The sequence below is a fragment of the Pan paniscus genome, chromosome X, assembly GCF_029289425.2.
Source record: "Pan paniscus chromosome X, NHGRI_mPanPan1-v2.0_pri, whole genome shotgun sequence".
Taxonomy (NCBI): domain Eukaryota; kingdom Metazoa; phylum Chordata; class Mammalia; order Primates; family Hominidae; genus Pan; species Pan paniscus.
Genome location: NC_073272.2, coordinates 110,784,567 through 110,808,281, shown reverse-complemented (window position 1 = coordinate 110,808,281; position 23,715 = coordinate 110,784,567). Strand labels below are relative to the sequence as shown.

Here is a 23,715-nt window from a genome sequence, read left to right as displayed (position 1 = left end):
GAGAGGGGCCAGGCGAAGTGGCTCTTGCCTGTAACTGCAGCACTTTGGGAGGCTGAGGCAGGAGGATCACGAGGTCAAGAGATCGAGATCATCCTGGCCAATATGGTGAAACCCCATCTCTACTAAAAATACAAAAATTAGCCGGGCATGGTGGTGCATGCCTGTAGTCCCAGCTACTTGGGAGGCTGAGGCAGGAGAATCACTTGAACCTGAGAGGTGGAGGTTGCAGTGAGCCGAGATTGCGCCACTGCACTCCAGCCTGGTGACAGAGCAAGACTCCGTCTCAAAAAACAAAAACAACAACAAAAAAGGGAGTGGTGAGAGAGGACATCCTTGTCTTGTGCTGGTTTTCAAGGGGAATGCTTCCAGCTTTTGCCCATTCAGTATGATGTTAACTATAGGTTTGTTGTAGATGACCCTTAACATTTTGAAGTGTGTTCCTTCGATGCCTAGATTATTGTGGGTTGTTAACATGAAAGGATGTTGGCAATTCTAATGCCTAGAATACCTTTCCTATCCTCTCTGCCTATGTGTTGTTATGGTAGAATGATTCTATCTCTGATTCTTCTTTTTTTAAGGGCTTTATTGAGATACAATTTACATAACATATAATTTACTAATTTAACATATGCAACTCAGTGGGTTTTAGTTTGACCACAGAGTTGTACAACCATCATCACTATTTAATATCAGAATCTTTGCCTTCCCCAAAGAAAACTTGTACCCATTAGCAGACTTTCAAACTCCTGCCCTTCCTCCAACCCTTGGAAACCATTAATCTACTTTCTGTCTCTATTGATTTGCCTATTTCAGATTCATCTTTCAAGATTTCTCAGGTGTTGCCTCCTCTTGTTTGTCTTCCAGGCCCCAGATTTCAAAGTCTGTTCTCTGAATTCCAATAATACCCTATGCAAGGCTATGTCTTAGCGTTTATTTCACTGAATTCTTGCCTGCCTCCCCCAGGAAGTAGCTTACTCCTCTCTGAAACCTCGATGTCTAACACTTTGTTTGGCTCATAGGTAGAGCTCCATAGCTACTGGCTAAATGAAAGAATGACAGGGAGGAGGGCTTCTCAATGAGTGGGTGAGAGATGAGTGAGGATATAAGCCAGACAGTGAATGCTTAAGTGTCCATTTTTCAGCTCACTTGCACTTAAATAAACTTACCAACCACTACACTGATGTCTCTTCCATCTCTACAGTTAATGTGCATGTTCCAGAACCTAGGGAAATATTTCCATAAGTGGTGCAGAAGGAATGTATCCTCAGGAAATATTCATGATACAGCAGTTTAAGCTTTACCTATGGGACTGACAGGAACACTATCAGGCCATCTTTCTGCTTAATGTTTTCAATTTTCTATTTATTCTCTCTGTCTCCCTCCCCCCCACTCTTTCTCCCTCCCCCTCTCTCTTCCTCTCCCCCACTCTCCACACACCCTCAGGATATTTGCCTTTGTTTTTGAAGCACATTTTAGAATATCTCTGTTTAACAATTTAGCTCTTAAGATTAAAAAAAAATACTTTAGTATGAAGTGTCTGAACAAGAATCCACTTTGAAAGCTGTTTAATTGTTCCATTTTAATATTCCACTTTTCTTTCTTCATGATTGGATATTAAAAAGCTCATTAGCAAGGGAATATAAAACAATTTAACAACACAATAGAATATAAAGATGTTTAAAAAGAAACTCTGATTTTCAGCATTTTCTTGGCTAGAGCCAAATGTGGGTGAACCCTGACTCTGGCTACCATTTTGGATCTTTATGTGTCTCTATGCCTTTCTTCCTGTTTCAACTTCCTCCTTCTCTTTTAATATCTTATCATCTTCCTTGTCTCTTTTCTCCTCCATTCCCAATCTCTTTGTCATTCTCTCTTTTTTGATTTTCTCCTCTGCCCATTCTGCTGCTTGAGCCTTCTTTTAATGTTTCACCTTCTGTTTCTCCTCCACTTTCTCTTTCATTCTTCCTGACTAGCCTATTTTCTCTTTCTTTCCTCCTGTTCTTTTCACACATGCAGAATGAGGTAGGAAAGGCACAATGGTGTGGCATGAGCAGGAAAAGAGAGGGGGAGAGACTAACAATGGGGCTGTCTTTCACCTACCCCATCATCTGGCACCAAAGGAAATATGCACTGGTCCAAATTGCCCATATTTCTTCCCCTTTAAGGTAAGGCACATAACCTCTCTGTGCCTCACTTTTGTCCTCTGTAAAATTAAAGCAAAATAATACCTTCCCAGACTACCTCCCAGAGATGTTAGGGGCAAACCTGGGAAGGAATATGAAAAATGTTTGAAAAGAAACAGACCCCTGTGATTGGGAACCACTGAGGAGGAAAGGGTGGGAGGATGACGGCCTTGCACTGCATAGGGATCCAATTAACTGAGGATTGCAGTTCTTGCCCTTTTGAGGAATGTGTTTCTTTTCACCTTTGTTCTACTCACCAAATCACTTGGTTGTCTGTGTACCTTGTTTGAATGTTCTTAGTGTCTTCTGAGGGGAAGGATAACTTGCTCCTTTGTATGCTGTTGATTTTTATCCCTTCCTTTTCTCTTGCCTTGGGCTAGCAAACGGAACCTCCAGCAGCCAGCTCTCTACCCCCAAGTCTAAGCAGTCTCCCATCTCTACGCCCACCAGTCCTGGCAGCCTCCGGAAGCACAAGGTATTATGTCTCTTATACCTTACTAAACCTCTTTGCACTCAGTTTCCTGAATGGCTTGGTGAAGGTTTTCTCTTCCATTCTAACTCAACAGCACATTAAGGCCAGAAATTTTCTTCATCTGGCTTCATTAGCTTGAAGTTCTGCAAATCCAAGCAGGGAGCAAGCTTCTAGTCACTTTTATTTATTCCTCCAATTCCTGACTTATTTCCTGCTACATTCTAGCACTTCTTCCAAAGAGTTTCCAAAAGGTCTCCAAAGCTAATGAGGTAACCAAACCATGCTTTGGGACATGGGTTGAACACTTGTCTCCCCAGTTCAGAGACATAGCAAAGGGGGTGTTCAGGGCACTTTATGTCACCAGGCACCAGTCAGTGGAAATAACAAAGATAGCAGTCCCAAAAAGTTGCACTGAGTTACTTACTCCATTTAGATTTACTGGACATCAACAAATGAATAGCTCCTACTTTTGCTGTGCACTTTTCATTACCAGGCAGATTCTGATGCAGTATAGGAAGAGAGCACATATACACATTGCATTGGCCTTGGCCACCATGTATACCCCTTAAACTATTCCAAATAAGTATATCATTAAATAACAAAAGCACATAAATTCCCTAGCCCCGCTATCCAAACAGATTCTCACCCAGAAATCTCTGTGTAGAAAATGTGGGTTGGTTACTGCCTTGAATCTCTTATACCTAAGGCAGTGTTGATGTGGCTTCTTCTCTGATTACCATACTGTGGAGCAACTTCCTCTAGCCTTCTCTAATCTTTCTCCTGCTCATAAGACTTGGTGTGAGATGGTAAAAGGCAAAAAGCCACCAATATGACTAACTGCATCACAGAATCAGAGATGGTCAGAGCTGGAAGACACCTTAGATGGAGATAAATTAGTTTTATTTGATTCTCTAAATAATCTTATGAGGTTTGACATTTTACAGATGAGGAAATTGAGAGCCAAAAGGTTAAGTTACTTACTAGGGTAACATATCTAGCTATAAGAGTGGCACCCAAGTCACCATCAGTGGTGTGCCGGAGCCAGCTCACAGTAGGTGGTGAGAGCTGATTGTGTACATTGCTTCTCAACTCTGTATTGAGTGACATCACGTTTTTAACTTGAATTTGGCCATGGTGGGAATATTTACACCATGGACATTAACAAATACTATAAGTCAAGGTTGTTTTTTTCTCACAGCCAGTTGCTAAACATTTAACAGCATACCACTGCCCGACATCCATTTTCATTTTATTTTTTCTATATCAGTCTTTTAATTTCCTGGCTAATCTGGCTACTGCCTGCCCCATAATTTCTAATGTCTGTTCCATTGCTTTAATGGCCCCTTTAACTTCTGCTATTGAACCTTCCAGAACTTTCTGATTATCCTGTTGAGCTATTTCATTTTACCAAAGAAGTATTTGCTGAACTCTGTGTAACCAGTGTTACCTAGAGATTATGAGATGGATGAAAATTATTTTTACAGTTGGCTTTTAGTTATTCTTTGCTGAGCAGTAAAGCTTGTAAATATGGACATGCCAAGATAGGAAGTCTACCTCTGTTGTTCCACTGCCCACACAGCACCTCCTATATGCCTTTCTGCCCTTATCTTCCTTTTGGTAAGCATGATTTACCCCAGCACCTTCCATTGGTACCTTCCCTAAAGTGTGAAGGCAGCTTGGACATTTGTTCTGCACACTCAAGTTATTCAGTTTTTCAACTGACATGTTCAGGTCATTTATGCTGAGGACCCATCATCCACAAGCCCACCAAGGTGAGTTGTTTGCATTGTTAAACTATTTTTCCTGGTTGGGCTTGCAGACACTTATAGCTTGTTTGTTTATTGACTCAATTCTAACCATTGAAGGACTAGAACAAGCTCACAGGTGGCAGCATTGTCAGAGCTTCACTGTTTTCTTAACTGTGGAATTTTCAGTGTTTCATTTTATTTTTAAAATTACTCTTTTTAAAGACAGTTAAGCAAGCAAATGTTAAGTAATACATTATATCATTTTCTAGAGCAAGCTTTTAAATAAGGTAAACATTTAAATTTGGTATAATTCTCACTATTTTTAAAGCTCTTTATTTTTATATCACTTCAAACTTACAGAAGAGTTGCAAAAATAATAAACAACTTATGTATCTCTTTACAGGGATTCACTAGTTGTTTATATTTTGCCTCATTTACTTATTTTTTATGTTCTCTCTCTCTATGTATAATATATGTAGACATAATAATACACAAATAAATACATATAGTACATGTTATTATTTTTTCTTTTATTTATTTTATTTATTTATTTATTTTTTGAGATGGAGTCTCGCTCTGTCTCCCAGGCTGGAGTGCAGTGGCACGATCTCGGCTCACTGCAAGCTCCGCACTCCCGGGTTCAAGCCATTCTCCTGCCTCAGCCTCCCGAGCAGCTGGGACTACAGGCACCAGCCACCGCGCCTGGCTAATTTTTTGTATTTTTAGTAGAGACGAGGTTTCACCGTGTTAGCCAGGATGGTCTCAATTTCCTGACCTCGCGATCCGCCTGCCTCGGCCTTCCGAAGTGCTGGGATTACAGGCATGAGCCACTGCACTGGGCCTATTTTTTCTGAACAATTTGAGATTAATATCACAGGCAAACATTATGCCCCTTTATCCCTCAATATGTCAGTATGTAGTTCCTAAGAACAAGGATTTTTTCTTCCATAACCATAGCACGATCATCAAAATTAGGAAATTTAACACTGGCACAATACTATTATATACTTGCAGTCCATATTCAAACTTTATCAATTGCTTTAATAATGTTCTTTTTCTGGTCCAAAATCCAGTCTAGAATCACATGTTGCAAGTTCTCATGTCCCTTTAGTCTTCTTTAATCTGGAAAAGTTCCTGAGACTCTCTATCTCTCAGTACAGTATATTATAGAAATAAAAGGTCCAGGCCAGTTATTTGGTAGAATGCCTTTCAATTTGGGCTTGTCTGATGTTTCCCTGTGATTAGATTCAGATTCTGAATTTGGGGCAGGAATATCATAGGAGTGATGTTGTATCCTTTCAGTGCATCCTATCAAGAAGCAATAGTGTCATGCTTACACCACCAGTAATGAAGATTGAACTGGTTTTTCTGAATAAGATAAAAAGCTTGTGACCCTGTCTCAGTCCCCCTAGGTCTCAGGTCCTAGATTCATGCTCCTCCTTTCACACAGCTACCTGAACCTTAGCACCATCAAGTCTCTGGGCAGCAGGCCTGAGCAGATCTCATCTGAACTTCTGTCCAAGTGGACCTGAAAGGTGTGAGTCATGATGCAGACAGGAAGCAGATGGCTGAGGCCATGACTTTCCTCCTGCACAACTGGAAAAAACTTGAAGTCCCAGCATCCCTTTGGTAATTTTTGATGGCTGTGGCGGGGCCCTAAGCTGTAATCAGCTTCTTGGCTTCTTCTCTTAAGCAGTTCATGGAGAATCTTCTTTAATGCAGCTGCAATGGGGTTAGCCAAAGTCCGCATACTTAAGTGTTACAATATGGACACGAAGTAAATCCTTGGATAGTTAATGAGAACAACATTTTGCATTTTCATACTGCTTTTTTCTATCGCACAGCCATTTTCTCATTTACCCTTGTGATATCCCCGTGAAAGAGACAGGGCAGATAGCATTTCCCTTTTACAGATGAGAAAAAAAGAGGTACAGAGGAAAGACAGTCCCAGTGTGATTCAACAAAAATTTATTAAGGATCCCCTTTGAAGAAAGTACATAGTAAAGATTTTCAAAAAAAAAAAAAAATCTAGAAACATAAGGAAACTCTTTCATTTATTTAATTTTTAAATTTTCAGATCAGTGATTGCACCAATGGCTTGAAATTTAGAGGCATTTTGTATGCAAAGTTGTCTAGAGACTAGAGGAAAGTATATTCAACATATTATTTGAAAATATAAATAACATTATTTAAATATGCACTTTCCTCTGTTTCCAGACTTCTTTTGTCCTCTTATACGTGCTTGGAGAGGCCCTTTGATGAGTAAAGTAGGGTCCTGACCCTTAAATCACAGAAGGCAACTAACTCTAATATAAGTGGCTTTGGGTAGTGTGATCAAGAGCTAACGAAAGGACTGCATGAGCACAAAGGAGGGTGGGAAAGACGGGAGAGAGTGGGAGATGGGGAAAGCTTTTCACAGAGGTGACATTTAAGTGGCTGGTGAAGAGAACAGGCATGCCAGCTTTAAAAAAAATTAGCAAGAAACAAAACCACACCATCATAAAAGCGCAGGGCACGTTTGGGAAATAGAAAACCCAAACTAGAAGCCAGGTTTCTCAAAACTCCTCCCTGACTTCCTTTGGACTATAAGCTCCTTGGACCAGAGACCAACTTTTTGTTTTCTCTAACACAATAGTATCGCCAGCACAGCTGTATTTGTTACAAACATTTTGTTCTGTAGGGCTCCAAGGGAATAAGCAAATGAATTTCAGGTGCAAATTATTTGTATTGCTAAGCAATATGTGTGTTTCTGTATTTCTACATATCAATCAACAAAAACAGAATGTTGAGATAATTCCTTTTCCTGAACATTGTTCTACCCATACAGGAAAATACATTCTGAATACGAAATAAATTGATGGAGATTCAGTGTTCAGAAGTTCATAATTAGGCCTAGTTCTATGAATTCTCTCCATCTTCTGCATCTCACGCCATTAATTCAGAGTCTCACAGCAGCTACAAGTGAAATCTCTTCAGGATTCTACCCTCAGGCCTTATCCCTGCTTCCTCTGAGATAAAGGTCTGGAACAATCTTCTCAGATAATTTTTTCCACCAACCAAGCAACTCCACTGAAGGGTCTGTTACATGAATAATACTAAAGCCCAGTGGTTCAGTGTGCTGGGACTCAAAGTGGCCTCCATATTATTAAAAGGTCCTTTTGTACTGCCTGAAAAATACCCAGGGAGTTCATTAACTTGGCAATGTCTGTACCATTTCTCTTGCTTTGGGGTAACTAAAGAAAAAGATAGAATGATTGCAGTTTATAGAATTTTGGAACTAGAAGGAACCTTAAAGATCTTCCTCAATTTTAAGATCTAGAAGCAAGGACCCTGAAAAGGGAAGTTAAATGGAAAATGTAGGCCTAGAATCTAAGTCTCCAGACTCTTAGTCCTGTGCTTTTTATATTACAGTGTTGTTTCATCATATGCAAGTTTAACTTAATGGAATTCATCAATAGTCATAACATAGTAATAGAGCGAACAACTATAAAACCTTCTCTTACATTTGTACACATCATTACATCCTGAATATCACTACATACATATATATACACGTGTATATATGGTATATATCATATATATACATGTGTATATATATGTATATATCATATATATTAATATATGTACAGCATATTGCTGTGTATGGCTGCATATTCAGAAATCACATAAACAGTACTTAATTGTCAATATAAAGGATTTTCAAAGGTACTTAAAAAAATAACAGCTTATTGAGATATAATTCACATAGTATAGAATTCACTCCTTTTAAAGGGTATAGTTTGGTGGTTTTTAAGGTAATTTAGTATACCACTATCTACTTTTAGGACATATTCATCACCTTCAAAATAAACCCCTTACCCATTAGCAGTCGCAGCCCCTTCCCTTTTCATCCAACCCCTGGCAACCAACCACTAATCAATTCTGTTTCTATGGGATAGCATATTTGAAACATTTCATATACATTTCCCTCTGAAAACTGCTTTAGCTGAATCCTATAAGTTTTGGTATGTTGTGATTTCATTTTCCTTTATCTCAAGGTATTTTGTGATTTTTCCTGTGATTTCTTTTTTGGTTAGTCATCTGTGCATTGTTTAATTTCAACATATATGTGAATTTCCTGAATATCTTTCCATTATTGTTTCTAATTTAATTCCACTGTGGCCAAATAATATAATTTGTATCATTTAAATCCTTCTAAATTTATTGAGAATTGTTTTATGGCCTAGCATATGACCTATCCTGGAGAATGTTCCATGGGAGCTTGAAAAGAATATGTATTCTGCTCTCGTTGGATAGAATATTCCATAGATGTGTATTTGTTTATAGTATTATTCAAGTCCTCTATTTACTTGTTGGTCTTCTGTCTAGTTGTTCTATCCATTATTGAAAGTGGGATATTTAAGTCTTCACCTAATATAGTTGAATTGTTTGTTTCTCCTTTCAATTCCATCAGTTTTTGCTTCATGTATTTTGGTACTCTGTTAAGATATATAAATATTTATATTTATGTTTTCTGGATATATTGACTCTTTTTATCATTATAAAATGTTCTTTGTCTCTAGTAATAATTTTTGTCTTAAAGTCTATTTTTTTTCTGACATCAGTATAGCAATTTTAGCTCTCTTTAGTTACTTTTTCCATCATTTTACTTTCAACATATTTGTGGGTTTGAATCTAAATTGTTTCTCTTTTAGACAGCATTGAGTTGGATCATGTTTTTAAAAAATCTATTTTGCCAGTCTCTGCCTTTAATTGGATTGCTTTATCTACTTATGTTTAATGTAATTACTGGTAAAGCGAGAATTACATCTAACATTTTGCGATTTTCTATATATGTTATATCATTTTTCGTTCATTACTTGATGCTTGCCTTTTATGTGTTAAATATATTTCTTAGTGCACTATTTTAATTCACTTGTTGTATTTTTACTAATTTCATTTTGAGTAGCTTTTTTAGTGGTTGCCCTGAGGATTACAATTTACATTTTAATACACTCTACTTAAGATTAATACAAACTTGATTTAAATTATATATAAAAATTTTGCCATAGCATAGCTCTGTTTCTTTCCCACTCCTTTTTTCTCCTACTGACATACAAATTACATCTTTATACATAGTAAGTCCATCAACACATTCTTATAATTACTAGTTCATCTAGTTCATGTAGTTGTCTTTTGAAATAAGCCAGACACAGAAAGAAAAATATTGTATAATCTCACATATATGAGGGATCTAAAAAAAAAAAAGTCAAATATACAGAGATGGAGAATAACACAGAGGTTACCAGAAGCTGGGGATAGAAAGGGAAGAAATGAGGAGATGCAGGTTACAGGATACAAAATAACAGATATGTAGGATGAACATCTAGAGATCTAATGTAAAATATGAGGACTATAGGTAATAAAATTGTATTAGGGAGTAAGTAGATTTTAGCTGCTCTTGTCAGCAAAAAAGTAATTATTTGTTTCACTATAGTAACTATTTTACTATCTATATGTATCCCATAACATTATGTTGCAAACTTCAAGTATACACAGTAAAATTTATTTTTAAAAAAGAAGAAAAGAGTTACAAAAATAAATTTGTACAGTCCTTTGTGTTTACTTACACATTTACTATTTTTTTTAATTATGTGGGTTTGAATTACTTTCTAGTGTCCTTTAATTTCTCTGTGGATGATTCTCTTTAGTATTCTTTTGCAAGACAGGTCTGCTAGCAATGGATTCTGTGTTTCTATCTGGGAATGTTTTAATTTCTCCTTTATTTGTGATGATAATTTTGAATGAATAGGATAGTTTTGTTTGCTTACCTTAAATGCCTTGATCCAGTAAGACTCCCAGCCTTTGCCGAGGGGCTCTGTTCCTGTGTTGGGACATGATTTCAATGCTCTGCCAGGCAGTTTACAACTCCATCTTAGCATTCTCTTGCTGCTTGCACAGGGCCTCAGGGTCAGTCAATGGGGAAAGATTAGGGCCATCTCGCTTCTTTTCTAAGAATATACCCAGTCCTGAACTTGTGCCTGACCTTCTAGATTCCCAGGAATATGTCTGAGCTTTTCAAAGATCCTTATAGGCACATAATTCTATGACTTTTTCCTTTCAAGGTTTTCAGCAGCTTGATTTGCTCCAACTTTTGCCCTCTTCCTCATACGGCTGTGATTTTTAAACAATTGCAACTGATCAATGCCCCCTGAAAAGGCTGTTCACAGCGAGTGTGCTCTGAGTCAGGTTAAAAAAAGAAGAACCTAGCAAATGGGAGTTTCCAGGGAGCTACCCCACAGGTCAAAGAGTGACAATTCTCTGGGAATGAGTTCTTTGGGGAGCTCCAAACCCCCAATTGTGTCCTCCAGTAACTACTAGATTGCTGTTTTTCACCGGTACAGTAGTTGTGACTGTTGGTTTTCAAGGCTACCATGGAGCTGGGGAGAGGAAAAATGGAAATAAGGCAAGTTGAAACACCAAAAATCTTAGTATTTTTACAAGATTCATCAGTTTTTCTTCAACACTGTTTGGATTGTTGCAAGCTTTTGGTTGATTTTTAGAGTCCTGAAAAAGTTAATTTTGACAGTTTTGCCAGTGTTACTGCATTTGTTGAGGAACAGATTTTCAGAGGGGCTTATGCCACCTTTCTGGAAGTCCAGAGCTCAAAAATACTTTTGACTATGTTCACTTTACTCCAGTACTTCAGAATTAATCCCTTCAGAGATGCAACTCCATTGTATGCCACTTTGCTTCAATTCCATTTTACATGTATTTGTTGCATTTCTAGTATTTCCCTGGCATTGTACATCCTACCTATTAGTTTTCTAAGAAACTTTTGTTTGGTAGTTTAGAACAGGGATGCCAGATCCTGCCTGTTTCTTGGTTATATTTGCATGGATGACCCACCCCATCTAAAATATGTTTTTTTAAATATTTAAAGGGTTGTAAAAGAGCAAACCCCAAACAAATAATGAAGACTGTGTGACAGAGACCATATGTGACCAGCAAAGAAAACTTAAAATATTTACTATCTAATCTTTTACAGAAAATTTTGCTAATCCCTGACTTACAGTGAAGGGATGGTAGGTTGACGAGAACTGAGTCTATTTGCTGTAGTTGCCTTTGTTTTGTTTCTTAATCATTCAATATCCCTTTAGGACCCCCAAATTATAGTCTCAGAGCTGGAAGAAACCTTACAGATTGTTCACTGATAAAGAAACCAATACTCAAAGATTTGTTCAATGTCATAGCATTAATTAGCCAGAGTTAAACCGCGGGTTTCTGAATATGCTTTACTCCTCTTTCCATTCTAATGTGCCTACAGGTTTTCCTGTCACTTCTTTCTCAGCAAAAAGCATTTTCAATGTTAGATAAATTCCCAATGTTAAATAAATAAGTCCTTCTCCTCCCCACTCTTGTCCCTCTTTCTCATTTCCACTTTTTTCTCTACCTCAAGGAGAAGCTATGTTCTCCAATTTTCTTGAACAATCTTCTACTGAAGTTCTTGTCCTTATGATACAAAAGCAGTGGCAAGGCGGTGGGGGTGGGGGTGCTCTTAAGTGGCCACAGAATTGATTCTATACTTTCCAGTTCTCTTTGGTATCTTACTGATAACATGTATGAAAAAATTAGCCAGGCGTGGTGGTGGGCGCCTGTAATCCCAGCTACTCGGGAGGCTGAGGTAGGAGAATCACTTGAGCCCAGGAGGCGGAGGTTGCAGTGAGTGGAGATCACACCACTGCACTCCAGCCTGGGTGACAGAGAGGGACTCTGTCAAAAAAAAAAAAAAAAGTTTCTTAACCTAGACCTCATATCATATGCAAAAATTAAAAATGGATTATAAGCAAAGAATTCTTAGACTTGACAACAAAAGTAAAATCCATAAAATAAAAACTGATAAATTGGGTAAATTGGACCTCAAAAATTAAAAATGTTTGCTCTGCCAAAGACCATGCAAAAGCTGTGAAGGTGTGTAAAAAGACAAGATACAGACTGGGAGAAAATATTTGCAACCCAATATCTAATTAAAGGCTTATTTAGAGAATATAAAATAACTGTTAAAACTTACCAGTAAGAAAAAAATCTAATTCAGAAATGAATAAAATCATGAAGAAACATTTAATTGAGGAAGAAATACAGATGAAAACTAGCACATGAAAAGATGTTAAACATCATTAGCCATCATGGTAATGCAAATTATAACCACAATGAGATGTCACTACAAATCCACAAGAATGGCTAAAATGAAAAATAATAAAAACATCAAATACTGGAGAGAATGTGGAGAAACCAAACTACTAATACTTTGCTGGCAGGAGGTGAGACTGTAAATGGTATAGCCACACTGGAAAGCAATATGGCATTCCTTACAAACCTGAAAATGGAATTACCATATGACTCAGCAATTTTACTCCTGGGTGTCTGTCCCAGAGAAATGAAAATGTATGATCACACAAAAACTTGTACAGTACAGGAGCGTTTATGGCAGCTTTATTTGCAATAGCCCAAAACTTGAATCATTCAACGTGTGCTTCAACAGGTGAATGGCTAAACAAACTGTGGTGCATCTACACCAGCAATATAAAGAAGCAAACTATTGATACATATAATGGCTTACATGAGTCTCCGGGGAATTATGCTGAATGAAAATGGCCAATTCCAAATGGTTATATACTGTATGGTTTCATTCATATAACATTGTTGAAATTCCAAAATTACAGAGACAAGAAACAGATTATTTGTTGCCAGGGCTCAGGGAAGAGGGGAGGGTTGGATGGAGCTCTAATGGGGTAGCACAAGGGAGCCTTGTGTTGAAGGTACAGTTCTGTATCTTGACTGTGGCGATGGTCACACAAATATACACACATGATAAAATTGCATAGGAATATACACACACACACATACACACCCCACACACAAATGATCACATGTTAAACTGCAAGATGGTACCATTAGGGAAAATTGAATGAAGGGTACATTGGTACAAGGGTACCTTCCTGTACATTTTTTCAACTTCCTGTGAATCTATAATTATTATGTTGTAAAAATTAAAGAAAGTATTAATAAAAAACTAAAGCAGACATTCCAGAGCTCAAGATATCAAGAAAAGGAAAATTAACTTTGTCTCTTCTCTTCTTATAGGACCTGTACCTGCCTCTGTCCTTGGATGACTCGGACTCGCTTGGTGATTCCATGTAAAGGAGGGGAGAGTGCTCAGAGTCCAGAGTACAAATCCAAGCCTATCATTGTAGTAGGGTACTTCTGCTCAAGTGTCCAACAGGGCTATTGGTGCTTTCAAGTTTTTATTTTGTTGTTGTTGTTATTTTGAAAAACACATTGTAATATGTTGGGTTTATTTTCCTGTGATTTCTCCTCTGGGCCACTGATCCACAGTTACCAATTATGAGAGATAGATTGATAACCATCCTTTGGGGCAACCTTCCAGGGATGCAAAATGTGCTAGTCCATGACCTTTCAATGGAAAGCTTAGGTGCCTGCGTTATATTTGCCCTGTCTAATTTTGCCCATACAGTCTTCCTTCTGTAGAGGGCTGTTTACATATACAGCACTTAAAATGTTTGTGTGGGAAAAAAAAAACTCATTGGCAGATCCAAGAATGACAAACACAAGTGCCCCTTTTCTCTGGATCTCAAGAATGGTGGAGAACCCTGGAAGGACAGCAAGGCAGCTCCCCAGCCTCACTCTTCACTCCTGATTGAGGCCCGGGTTTGTTGTCCAGCACCAATTCTGGCTGTCAATGGGGAGAAATAAACCAACAACTTATAATTGTGACACCAGATGCTTAGGATCCTGGTGCTGGGTTAGCTAAGAGAATAGACAGAATTGGAAAATACTGCAGACATTTCTGAAGAGTTTACAAAGCACAGTGAATTCCTGGTCAATCTCTCCACTGAGGCAATTTGGAATCAATAAGCAATTGATAATAGTTTGGAGTAAGGGACTTCATATACCTGATTCCTCTAGAAGGCTGTCTAACATACCACATGATTACATGAACTGTATGGTATCCATCTATCTCTGTTCTATTGAATGCCTTGTTAACAGCCAACACTGAAAACACTGTGAGAATTTGTTTTCAGGTCTGACACCTTTCAGTCTCTTTTTATAGCAAGAAATCAATATCCTTTTTATAAAAATTCATGTCTGTATTTCAGGAGCAAACTCTTCAGGCTCCTTTTTTATAAACTGGTGATTTTTCTTTTGTCTAAAAAACACATGAAGAAAATTTACCAAAAAAAAAAAAGCAGAAGAATAATGTAGTTTAGAAATTATGCTGTCACTGCCAAACGGTAACCTCCAGGAGAAAACAAGATGAATACCAGAGGCCAATTCAATAGAATCAGTTTTTTGATAGCTTTTTAACAGTTATGCTTGCATTAATAATTTCAATGTGGACCAGACATTCTAATTATATCTTAAATGAAATGTTACAGCATATTTTAAGCAACTCTTTTTATCTATAATCCTAATATTTCATACTGAAGACACAGAAATCTTTCACTTGTCTTTAACATTAGAAAGGATTTCTCTTTACTAAGGACTGATCATTTGAAATAGTTTTCAGTCTTTTGAGATACAGGTTTATAACACTGCTTTTTTTTTCTGTAATCATAGCCCATAATGGCAAAGACAACTAAATTTAAGTGAAGGTCATGCATGCCAATTCTGTGTTTGCTTTTAGCAGATATGAAGATTTCCTTATTTCTTTGTAATTGTGCAGATATTTTGAAAGGCACAGCATTCGAAGCCAAGCTGCTGTTTGGCTACTGAATGGCTTGCAGTTGTTCCTCCACTCTAAATGGAATGAGCTTGCTGTGTGTGTGTGTGGTGGTGGTGGGAGGGGGTGGTGCATGTGTGTGTGTGTGTGTGCATCTGCAGCTGCTTCAAAATTAGGAAATACTACAGGACACCCCTGTAATGGATTGGTGGCAACTTGGTGGCACTGCTGATGTGCACTGTGTAGGGGGGAACCCAGTGGTGGTGGGGTAGCTCAGATGCCCCTAGACAAGTTTCAGATGTCTGTAGCTACCAGAAACATTTTTGGTTCAGGAAAAGTGAGATGATGGTAGTACTGGTTTCTGGTGAAATTGAAGAACCCCAAATGATGAGGATCTCTTTTTGCCCCCTCTCCTTTTTTTGTAGACCCATTCAAAACCATTAATAAGCCCATTTTACTAAGCCCCTATTTCTTTCTAGAAGCTCAGGGTTTTCTTAGTGCCTCCCAGAACATTTTGTAGTTAATTGGGAAAAAGTGATACTTGGATTAGGGGGTGTGGGCATAAAGAATGGTGGGAGGCCTGATTTTAAACTTCAGGCCAGAACCCCCAATGACTCCACCCATAGTCTCACTTTAGGTCTCATTTAGTCCAACACCTTTATTTTAAGTTGAGGAAGTGGAGGCTGGTAAAGAGCAGGACCAGAGGAAGAATCCAGATTTCCTTATGCTTGGGCCTCACACTAGCTCTCTGAGTATTTCCTTGATTGCGGTATATGTACTACTAGAAAATACTAAATGGACATATTTTCTTTAGAATAACCTTTGAACCAACAATCTTCAATAACAATAGTACATCTTCCATCTTACTTTTAATCGAGTATAAGGAAATGTTTCTTTATGGCCATTTTGGAGGGAGCAGGGGATGAGGCTTGGCATAGTCCAAAATTCAAGTCTCCAATAATTAATTGCATTTTAAATTGGCCCACTTTCAAGGCAATTTTTTTTGTGTGTCTGTAACTGAGCTCCTCCACCCCTGTCATTCACTTCCAATTTTACCCAATCCAATTTTAGCACTCAAGTTCCATTGTGTTAATTTCTGCACGGTCAGCAAACATCAAGTCAGCAAGCATTTGCCACCACTCCCTATACTTCTCCCTCCTTCTTACACACACACACACACACACACACACACACACACACACACACACACAATCCATCTCTTGCTTGTTCCTACCTCCTGATTTTTCTTCCCTACAGAAATAGAAATAGGGACAAAGAAGGGGAAAATGTATATATTGGGGCTGGGCTGAACAACTAACTTCATAAGTAGTGTTAACTAGGGGTAAATTGAGAGAAAAGCTCCTTTTCTCTTCACTGTTTTGGAAAGGATAGCCATTAGCATGACTGCTTTGTGTCCTTATGGACTTTAGTATTAGCCTAGATTGAATTATAGCGTTTTCTAGCTGGAAGGAACCTTAAGATCACATCATCTACTCCTCTACTCCAAATTTCTCATTCTTCAGGCCAGGAAACCGAGACACAGAGGTAAAGTAATTTCCCCAAGGTCACACAGCTGGCTGGGGCAGGATTGGGTTTAGAACCCACATCTCCTGGCTCTTATTCCAGGGCCTTTTCCCACTAAGTAGTATTGCCTTCCATTAGGCTCCTGAGAGTTATTTCTCAGGGTCATGTTGCATCTTGGAGCCACATGCTGCTGCCCTGATCTCAGTGGGAAATCCACCCAGCAACCTAATACAGCCCCTTTTCCCTGCATTCACCTGGTTCCCATCCACATGGGTTGCAGATGTCCTTGAAGAGAGTGGGGCATTGAGGGCCAATAGGAGCAATGGGGTCCCTGGCCTTGTCCATCTGATTCAGGAGATCACTGCTCCATCGTGAGGAGCCCTCTGAATAGCCCCCCACTGAATGCTTGCCTTGCCCAAATGGAATGGAGGAAGATTGATTTTCCCCATCAGTTCACCTTGTGTCATCTCATAATGGTTGGTCTTTCCAGGCTGAGGGAAATGTTTCTTGTTTCCAGAGTAGAAAAAGAAAGAGTGGAACAATAGCTTTGTTCATCCTAACTTTCTGAGATGGCTTTTCAACATTTTAAAAAAACTAGTGTGGCTACCATTCACTGGCAATGATTTCTTTTAGAATATGGGAGTAAGATGAGCTAGAGAAAATAACCTGGTCTCACTGTGGTTGCCCTCATCCACAATGTCCCCAAAGCCATCCTGCTCTGATGAGGACAATTTCCAGGTATAAGCAAGGGGCTTTGTGACAAAAATGTACCCTGGCTGATGTTAAACATTGGCTCCTGTGTTTGCACCAAAATAGCAAGCTGTGTGCTCTATACACTCTTCCCATCGTCTTGTGTACACTGCTCCTGTGGCCTTCCACAGCAGAAACCAGGGCAAAAGGGTCCAAACACGTGGTTTTCCTTGCTGCAAGGCTCTTCCTGGGAACTAAGGGGGTATTTATTAGTTCAGTTCTAAGAGACCTCCTTCTGGGCTTACCCCACTCCTCAGGTACTTCTCTCTCCTTCCTCCTTCTCCTCCACAGTCACAAGTAACCAAGGAACCTGAAAGTGGATGTGTAGCTATTTGAAGAAGGCAAGGAACCCTGAGATTCTTCTTTGAATCCTCTAGTCCAAGTCTTAGACCAGTGATTGGTGCTTACCTTGAACAAAATTTTGTCTGTGTTCCTAATCCCTTCAATACTCTGGGTACAATGCTCCCAATCACCCTGCACATTTGATTCTAAATGGCTTTTATTTTTTAAAAATCCATATCCCTAGGACAAGAGAACAGGATGCCTATATCCCCAAAATGAGCTCCAGGACACTGATGGGAATGATCCCAAAGATCACCCCACCTCAGAAACATCTGTGCCAAGAGACTTCCCCAGATAGAAACACTGGGACAGTGGTTTGAACGACTTCTTTTATGGTTGTCCAGTTTGCTATGGAAATAAAAGGCATTGATTTTTTAAAAAGATGATTGGAACCTGTCTTTGGCCACATAGGGCCACTTGGATCCATTTCCAGGCTTTACTCATATATTGCCTTCACTGAAGGGCTTTGGCTTTAAGTCCCAGACTGGTCTCCCAAGTGAACCATAAGTGTTTTGGAGCTCATCTGGGGTGAGGCATGAGAATGTTGCCCCATCTATCCCTTCAGGAAAAGGTGCCTTCCCTCCCTTTCTCCTAAAGCCTGGTCCCCAGAAATTGTTTTTGTCTCCAAAAGTCTAGTATGGTCTTTATACACCCAGCCTCTTAGTGTTGCGTCCTGCCTTGTTTCCTTGTTAAGGATCTATGCAGACCTCCCGCTTTGGCTTAGCTAGCGTGACATTGGCTATCATTTGACAAGACTAACTTTTTTTTTTTTTTTTGACTGAGTCTCCCTCTGTCACCTAGGCTGGAGTGCAGTGGCACAATCTTGGCTCACTGCAACCTTCACCCTTCACCTCCCAGGTCGAAGCGATTCTCCTGCCTCAGTCTCCCGAGTAGCTGGGATTACAGGCGTGCGCCACCAAATCTGGCTATTTTTTTATTATTATTATTTTTAGTAGAGATGGGGTTTCACCATGTTGGCCAGACTGGTCTTGAACTCTTGGCCTCAAATTATCTGCCCACCTCGGCCTCCCAAAGTGCTGGGATTACAGGCATGAGCCACCATGCCCAGCTGACAAGACTAATTTTTTATCCCTTGGTTTATTGGCTTCAACATCTTCTGGAATCAGAGGTGATTTTTTCTTACCTTGGATGCCTGAGACTAGGGGAGTATAGAATTCCAATTGGGAATTAAGGCATCTTTCTGCTCCTGATCAGAAGGGCAGGTTAGTTGGGAGAGGTCAGATGGCACAACAGAAGTCACCTTGTAAGTAAGGCAAAGACTTGAAGGCATTAGCGTTTCTCATTACTAGGTCAATAACCTGAGGGAATCAATGGCTTTTTGCCGCTCTACCTCTTGTGTATCTCTTTGACTTTTCTTTCTCTGTCTAGTTTCCTCTGTTCTCAGTTTATACTCTATGTTATCAGTCTCTCTTTCCACAGTACAAACATCCATCCTTTGTCCTGTGCAATTCTGTCTCTCCCTCTTATTATCTTTATTTGTACTTTTTCCTTCCTCCCTGTCTAGGCATTGGGCATGTGCCTCTTCTTAGCCTGTGATTTTGCCTTGGGACTGATGATAAATTATTTCCAGATTCAATCAGCCCTGGTCCTACCCCAGTCCAATCAGAAGTATGTTGGTGGGAATCAACCTGATCCTGGCCCTTTCTTCTTCTCCATTTTCATTCGTAATCCCTCTCAGCAGATCTTTACAAGCAGTTTCCTTATAGCTCATGTATCTTTAGGTCTTTGCCTTCCAAGCACTGTACAGAATACTTTGTGGTTCCTTTTTAGTCTGACATTTTGTGGAGCAGTGAAGCGTGCTCAGAGACATAATCAGCTGAAGAGAAAAAATCCACCCATGGATTTATATCAGCTAAATACTAATAATTGATTTTGTTTGATGTGCCCATAATTTTTAAAGCTGCAATATAATATAATGAGGGACCACAGGTAATTTCTCCTGTCATTTGTTTTGGCTGGATGGGGGTGGGGGAGTAATTGCTTAAAGTTTTACCATTACACATTAAACTCTCTATAATAATCTTGTTTGGGGCTTGCTAACTGTTGAGCTGTTTTAACTAAACTGGTAGGCAATCGGAGTTGATTTAAATGAAAAGATAATTTAACAAATCTATACTATAAAAAGAGACATTTGCTTAATTGACATGTATTTTTTCCTTCTGAGTCACCTAAACATTTACTCTTGACACCAACTGTTCATGATACTGAATAGACAGTCCATATAAGAGAAATTAGTGGACCTAAAGAAGCCAGATTGTAGGTGTTAATTTATTAAACAGAGTGCAAAGCCCTTGGAAATGTCACTGCTTGGCAATACCATATGGAATGCCAAAATTTACAATGACTTTTCTTTATAAGTTATCCAAAAGGGATTTGAACAAGTAAGAGGTTATGCCAAAATGTCTCCAATGTATGGTCCTGTAATATATTGCAGCTTGAAGCCAATGATCCCTTATGACTTGTATACAACTAATGCATGTTTTGATTGAATTTTGCATTTCCCATGTGTGGTAAGTTCTTTAAAATGTTTTTGATCACCTTTTTGTGCCATTAAACTTGTACAGAAAATGTTTTTATGGCCATTTTCAAAGGGAGAAAGTTTAAAATGGAAACAGCCCACCCTTTCTGCCCTATAGCTGTAGTTAGAATTGAGTAACTGTAGCAAAACAGCTGTAATTGGTGGTTGTAGTGTTAGAGGTGTTAGCTTGCTAGTGACTAGCTTTGGAGAGTAAATGCATGGTATTGTACATCACATTTCTTAACTCGTTTTAACCTCTGAAAAGAATATATTCTTCTTTGTAGTCCTTCTTCTCACCCCCTTGCCCTCTCCCTCTCCCTGCTCCCAGTTGTCTTACAGTTGTAAATATCTGATTTGAGGCCCAATAACTCTTGCCAAGTAAAGTCAGCAAACAACAAACAAACCAAAATGTGGGGAAAAGGCATTTCTCAACCATCTCTCAGCAGTTATTGATCATTTCTTAAGGAACAGCATTGTGATCAAAGACTCAACTTTACGTAAAAATCAGTGGTAAATTGGGGTTGTATTTGGCCATTTGATTACATTTCAGGATTGAATAGTTTTCAGAATCACATGTAATCCAAAGACAATAGGTAGTGATGTCCCTTATCCCTGCAGCTGTTTTAAGATAGAGACCTCAGAAGACTCTACTTGACCGATGACCAATAATTATTTGAAAAAAAAGAAAAAATGAGAGAAATAAAACAGATATTTAAGAACTTTAGCCACCTATTTAGAATAGTTATAGCCAGAAAAAAAAAAACAAGGGCATGAGTTCAAATGCATTACTATCAGTGTCCTAGGCAATACCTAACCTACTCTGAAATTGTGATTCAAAAGCAGTATTTCAAGAGGCATTCTCCTTTTTTGGTTTGCTGACCCCACTTGGACTGGTAGGTTTGGTGAGGCCCCCATAAACCAGCTGGAGCAGACCCTTTTCATCTCCTGTGCCTGTAACACCCCTCTTCCCCCACCCCCTCCGCAATTCAATGAGGGCTTTCTTGGGTCAGAGGACTTCAAGGTTGTCTAGAGAAGTTTGCCATGTGTGTAAGGTGCTGTGAACTGTGAGTGCTGAAGATTCGCAGCATTCAATACCAGGCAGCCAAAGAGCTGCTCTTGCAATTATTTTGGCTCTCAAGCTCTGTTCTTCATCGCATTCTCATTTCTGTGTACATTTGCAAGATGTGTGTAATGTCATTTTCCAAAAATAAAATTTGATTTCAATATTTCTGGCTGACATTCTTTTAAAAACAAAAACAAAAACAAAAAACACTGAACCAATAATCATATAACCTCAAAATGTCCAAGCTGGCAGGGAACTTAGATATTATTTTTTCCAACCTCTTAATTTTATAGAAGAAGAAGCTGAGAGTAAATGTATGATAGAAACACCATAATTATTGGTACAGCACATTTACAAAAAATAAGATCTCAGATCTCCCTCCAGAGTTGAGCAGGAATAAAGTGACCTCCTTTTGTGCATAAGATGCTTTGGCCAATGTCAGCCTGTGTCATCAGGTGGTGACTTCTAGTACCATGTTTTCAGAAGCCCAAGAAAGACTCCGTGCCCCCCAAAATACCTCTACCTGCTGCTTGCAATTTCTTTTACAGTGTGGCTATTCTTCTTCAATAGGCTGACGGTGCAGCTACTCTCTGTGAGAGGAAACACGGAGATATCTTATTTACCCTCAGACGTAAATGACTGATGACATAGTTTTCTCAGATCAGGTTTTAATGGGATAAAGAACACAAAGCACTGGGCTTGGGAAGAGGTTGATGGAGAGGGAAAGAGAAAAGGACGTAGAAAACAGGAGGCTGCGGCCAGGCACGGTGGCTCACACCTGTAATCCCAGCACTTTGGGAGGCCAAGGCGAGCAGATCACCTGAGGTCAGGAGTTCGAGACCAGCCTGGCCATCATGGTGAAACCCCGTCTCTACTAAAAATACAAAAATTAGCTGGGTGTGGTGGTGCACACCTGTAATCCCAGCTACTTGGGAGGCTGAAGCAGGAGAATCACTTGAACCCGGGAGGCGGAGGTTGCAGTGAGCCGAGACGGTGCCACTGCACTCCAGCCTGGGTGACAGAGCGAGACTCCATCTCAAAACAAACAAACAAACAAACAAACAAACAAACAAACAAACAAACACAGGAGGCTGAGATTCTAGGAAACAGTTTGACCAACATCACAGTTATGTGAGGCCAACTCTGCAGCTCCCAGCTGACCTGTGTTCAGAGAAGCAACGATGCCAGCTTCCCCTAGGCACTCCCAAGGACCAAGATGATTATGAATTCTTCATCTAAGCAGTATTTTACCACCTGGTTCCATGACCATCACTCTGGTGGAGACAAAGAAAGTAGATGGAAATGGGACTTCTTGGTGTTTCTAATCCAAAGAAAAGTTGGATACAACAATCAGACTGGCTAGGCCTCTTGCTGACAGTTTTTATCCCCACTACCATCAGGTTCTCCTTGTCCCTGATTACTCATGACCCCCACTACCGTCAGGTTCTCCTTGTCCCTGATTACTCATGACATCCTTTTCATCCACCTTGGTCTATCCTGCAGTCCCCTGCAAGTGAAATCTTTCTAAAAGAACATTTTGGTCACAAAAGGACAAATACCATAAGATTCTGCTCATATTAATTATCTAATATAGTGAAAAATCATAAAAGCAGGAAGTAGAAAGGTGGTTACCAAAAGCTTGGGGAGGGTAAAGGGAGAAGTAGTATTTAGTGGGTATAGAGTTTTAGTGTTGCAGGATGGAAAAGTTCTAGAGATCTGTTGCACAACAATGTCAATATACTTGACACAACTGAACTGTACACTTAAAAATGGTGAAGATGGTAAATTTAATGTTATGTTTTTTACTACAATAAAAATATTTTCGATTGTCTCATTTCTCTGACCATTAAATCAAGTCCAACTCCTCTTCATGGTTTTTATTAAGACATCTCTACAGCACTATGTTCTAGGTACCCTGCCAATTGCTAGGCTTTGGACCTAGGCCTCCAGGAGTTCCAGCATAGTGAAGATAGATCTGTAAATAAATGAGTCCAGTGCAAAGGAGCAAGTGCTATGGGAACACCAATGATGGAATAATGATTGCTGCAGGATCATGAGGTTCAGAAAAACTTCATGGAGCTGGCAGCATTTGAAAACAGATTAAGAGCTTTCCAGGTGGGCAGTGAGCCATCTAAATAGAGGCAATAGCATGAAAGGTGTCCCCAAAAGCAAGAGTCTCTCTGAGAACTGATGATTACCTGAGGTGGCAAAGTTACAGAGCCAGTACACATGGTTCTGGCAGGAAAACACAAGTGCAGTAGTCTGAGAATTACAATTTCGGTGATTTCGATCAGTGGTTCCCAAATGCTGGTACAGCAGCCAATGGTGGTCTGTAATAAAGTTTTCACCAGGCTGTGATATAAAGAGAAAACTA

General features: G+C 39.3%; 1 protein-coding gene across 3 annotated transcripts in view; it reads left to right on the top strand.

The window, feature by feature from the left end:
* DCX (doublecortin) overlaps positions 1-21,504 on the top strand; it is a 117,970-nt gene extending 96,466 nt beyond the window's left edge. For 2 of the 3 annotated variants that reach the window (XM_057301072.1, XM_034949550.2), the window contains exons 6-7: positions 2,564-2,658; positions 13,527-21,504. In XM_057301072.1, coding sequence (XP_057157055.1) covers positions 2,564-2,658; positions 13,527-13,583 — 152 coding nt within the window. In that variant the 3' untranslated portion in view covers positions 13,584-21,504. The remainder of the gene's footprint in view (positions 1-2,563; positions 2,659-13,526) is intronic. The other variant, XM_008975553.3, reaches the window with a different exon arrangement.
* Positions 21,505-23,715: the final 2,211 nt, after the last annotated feature.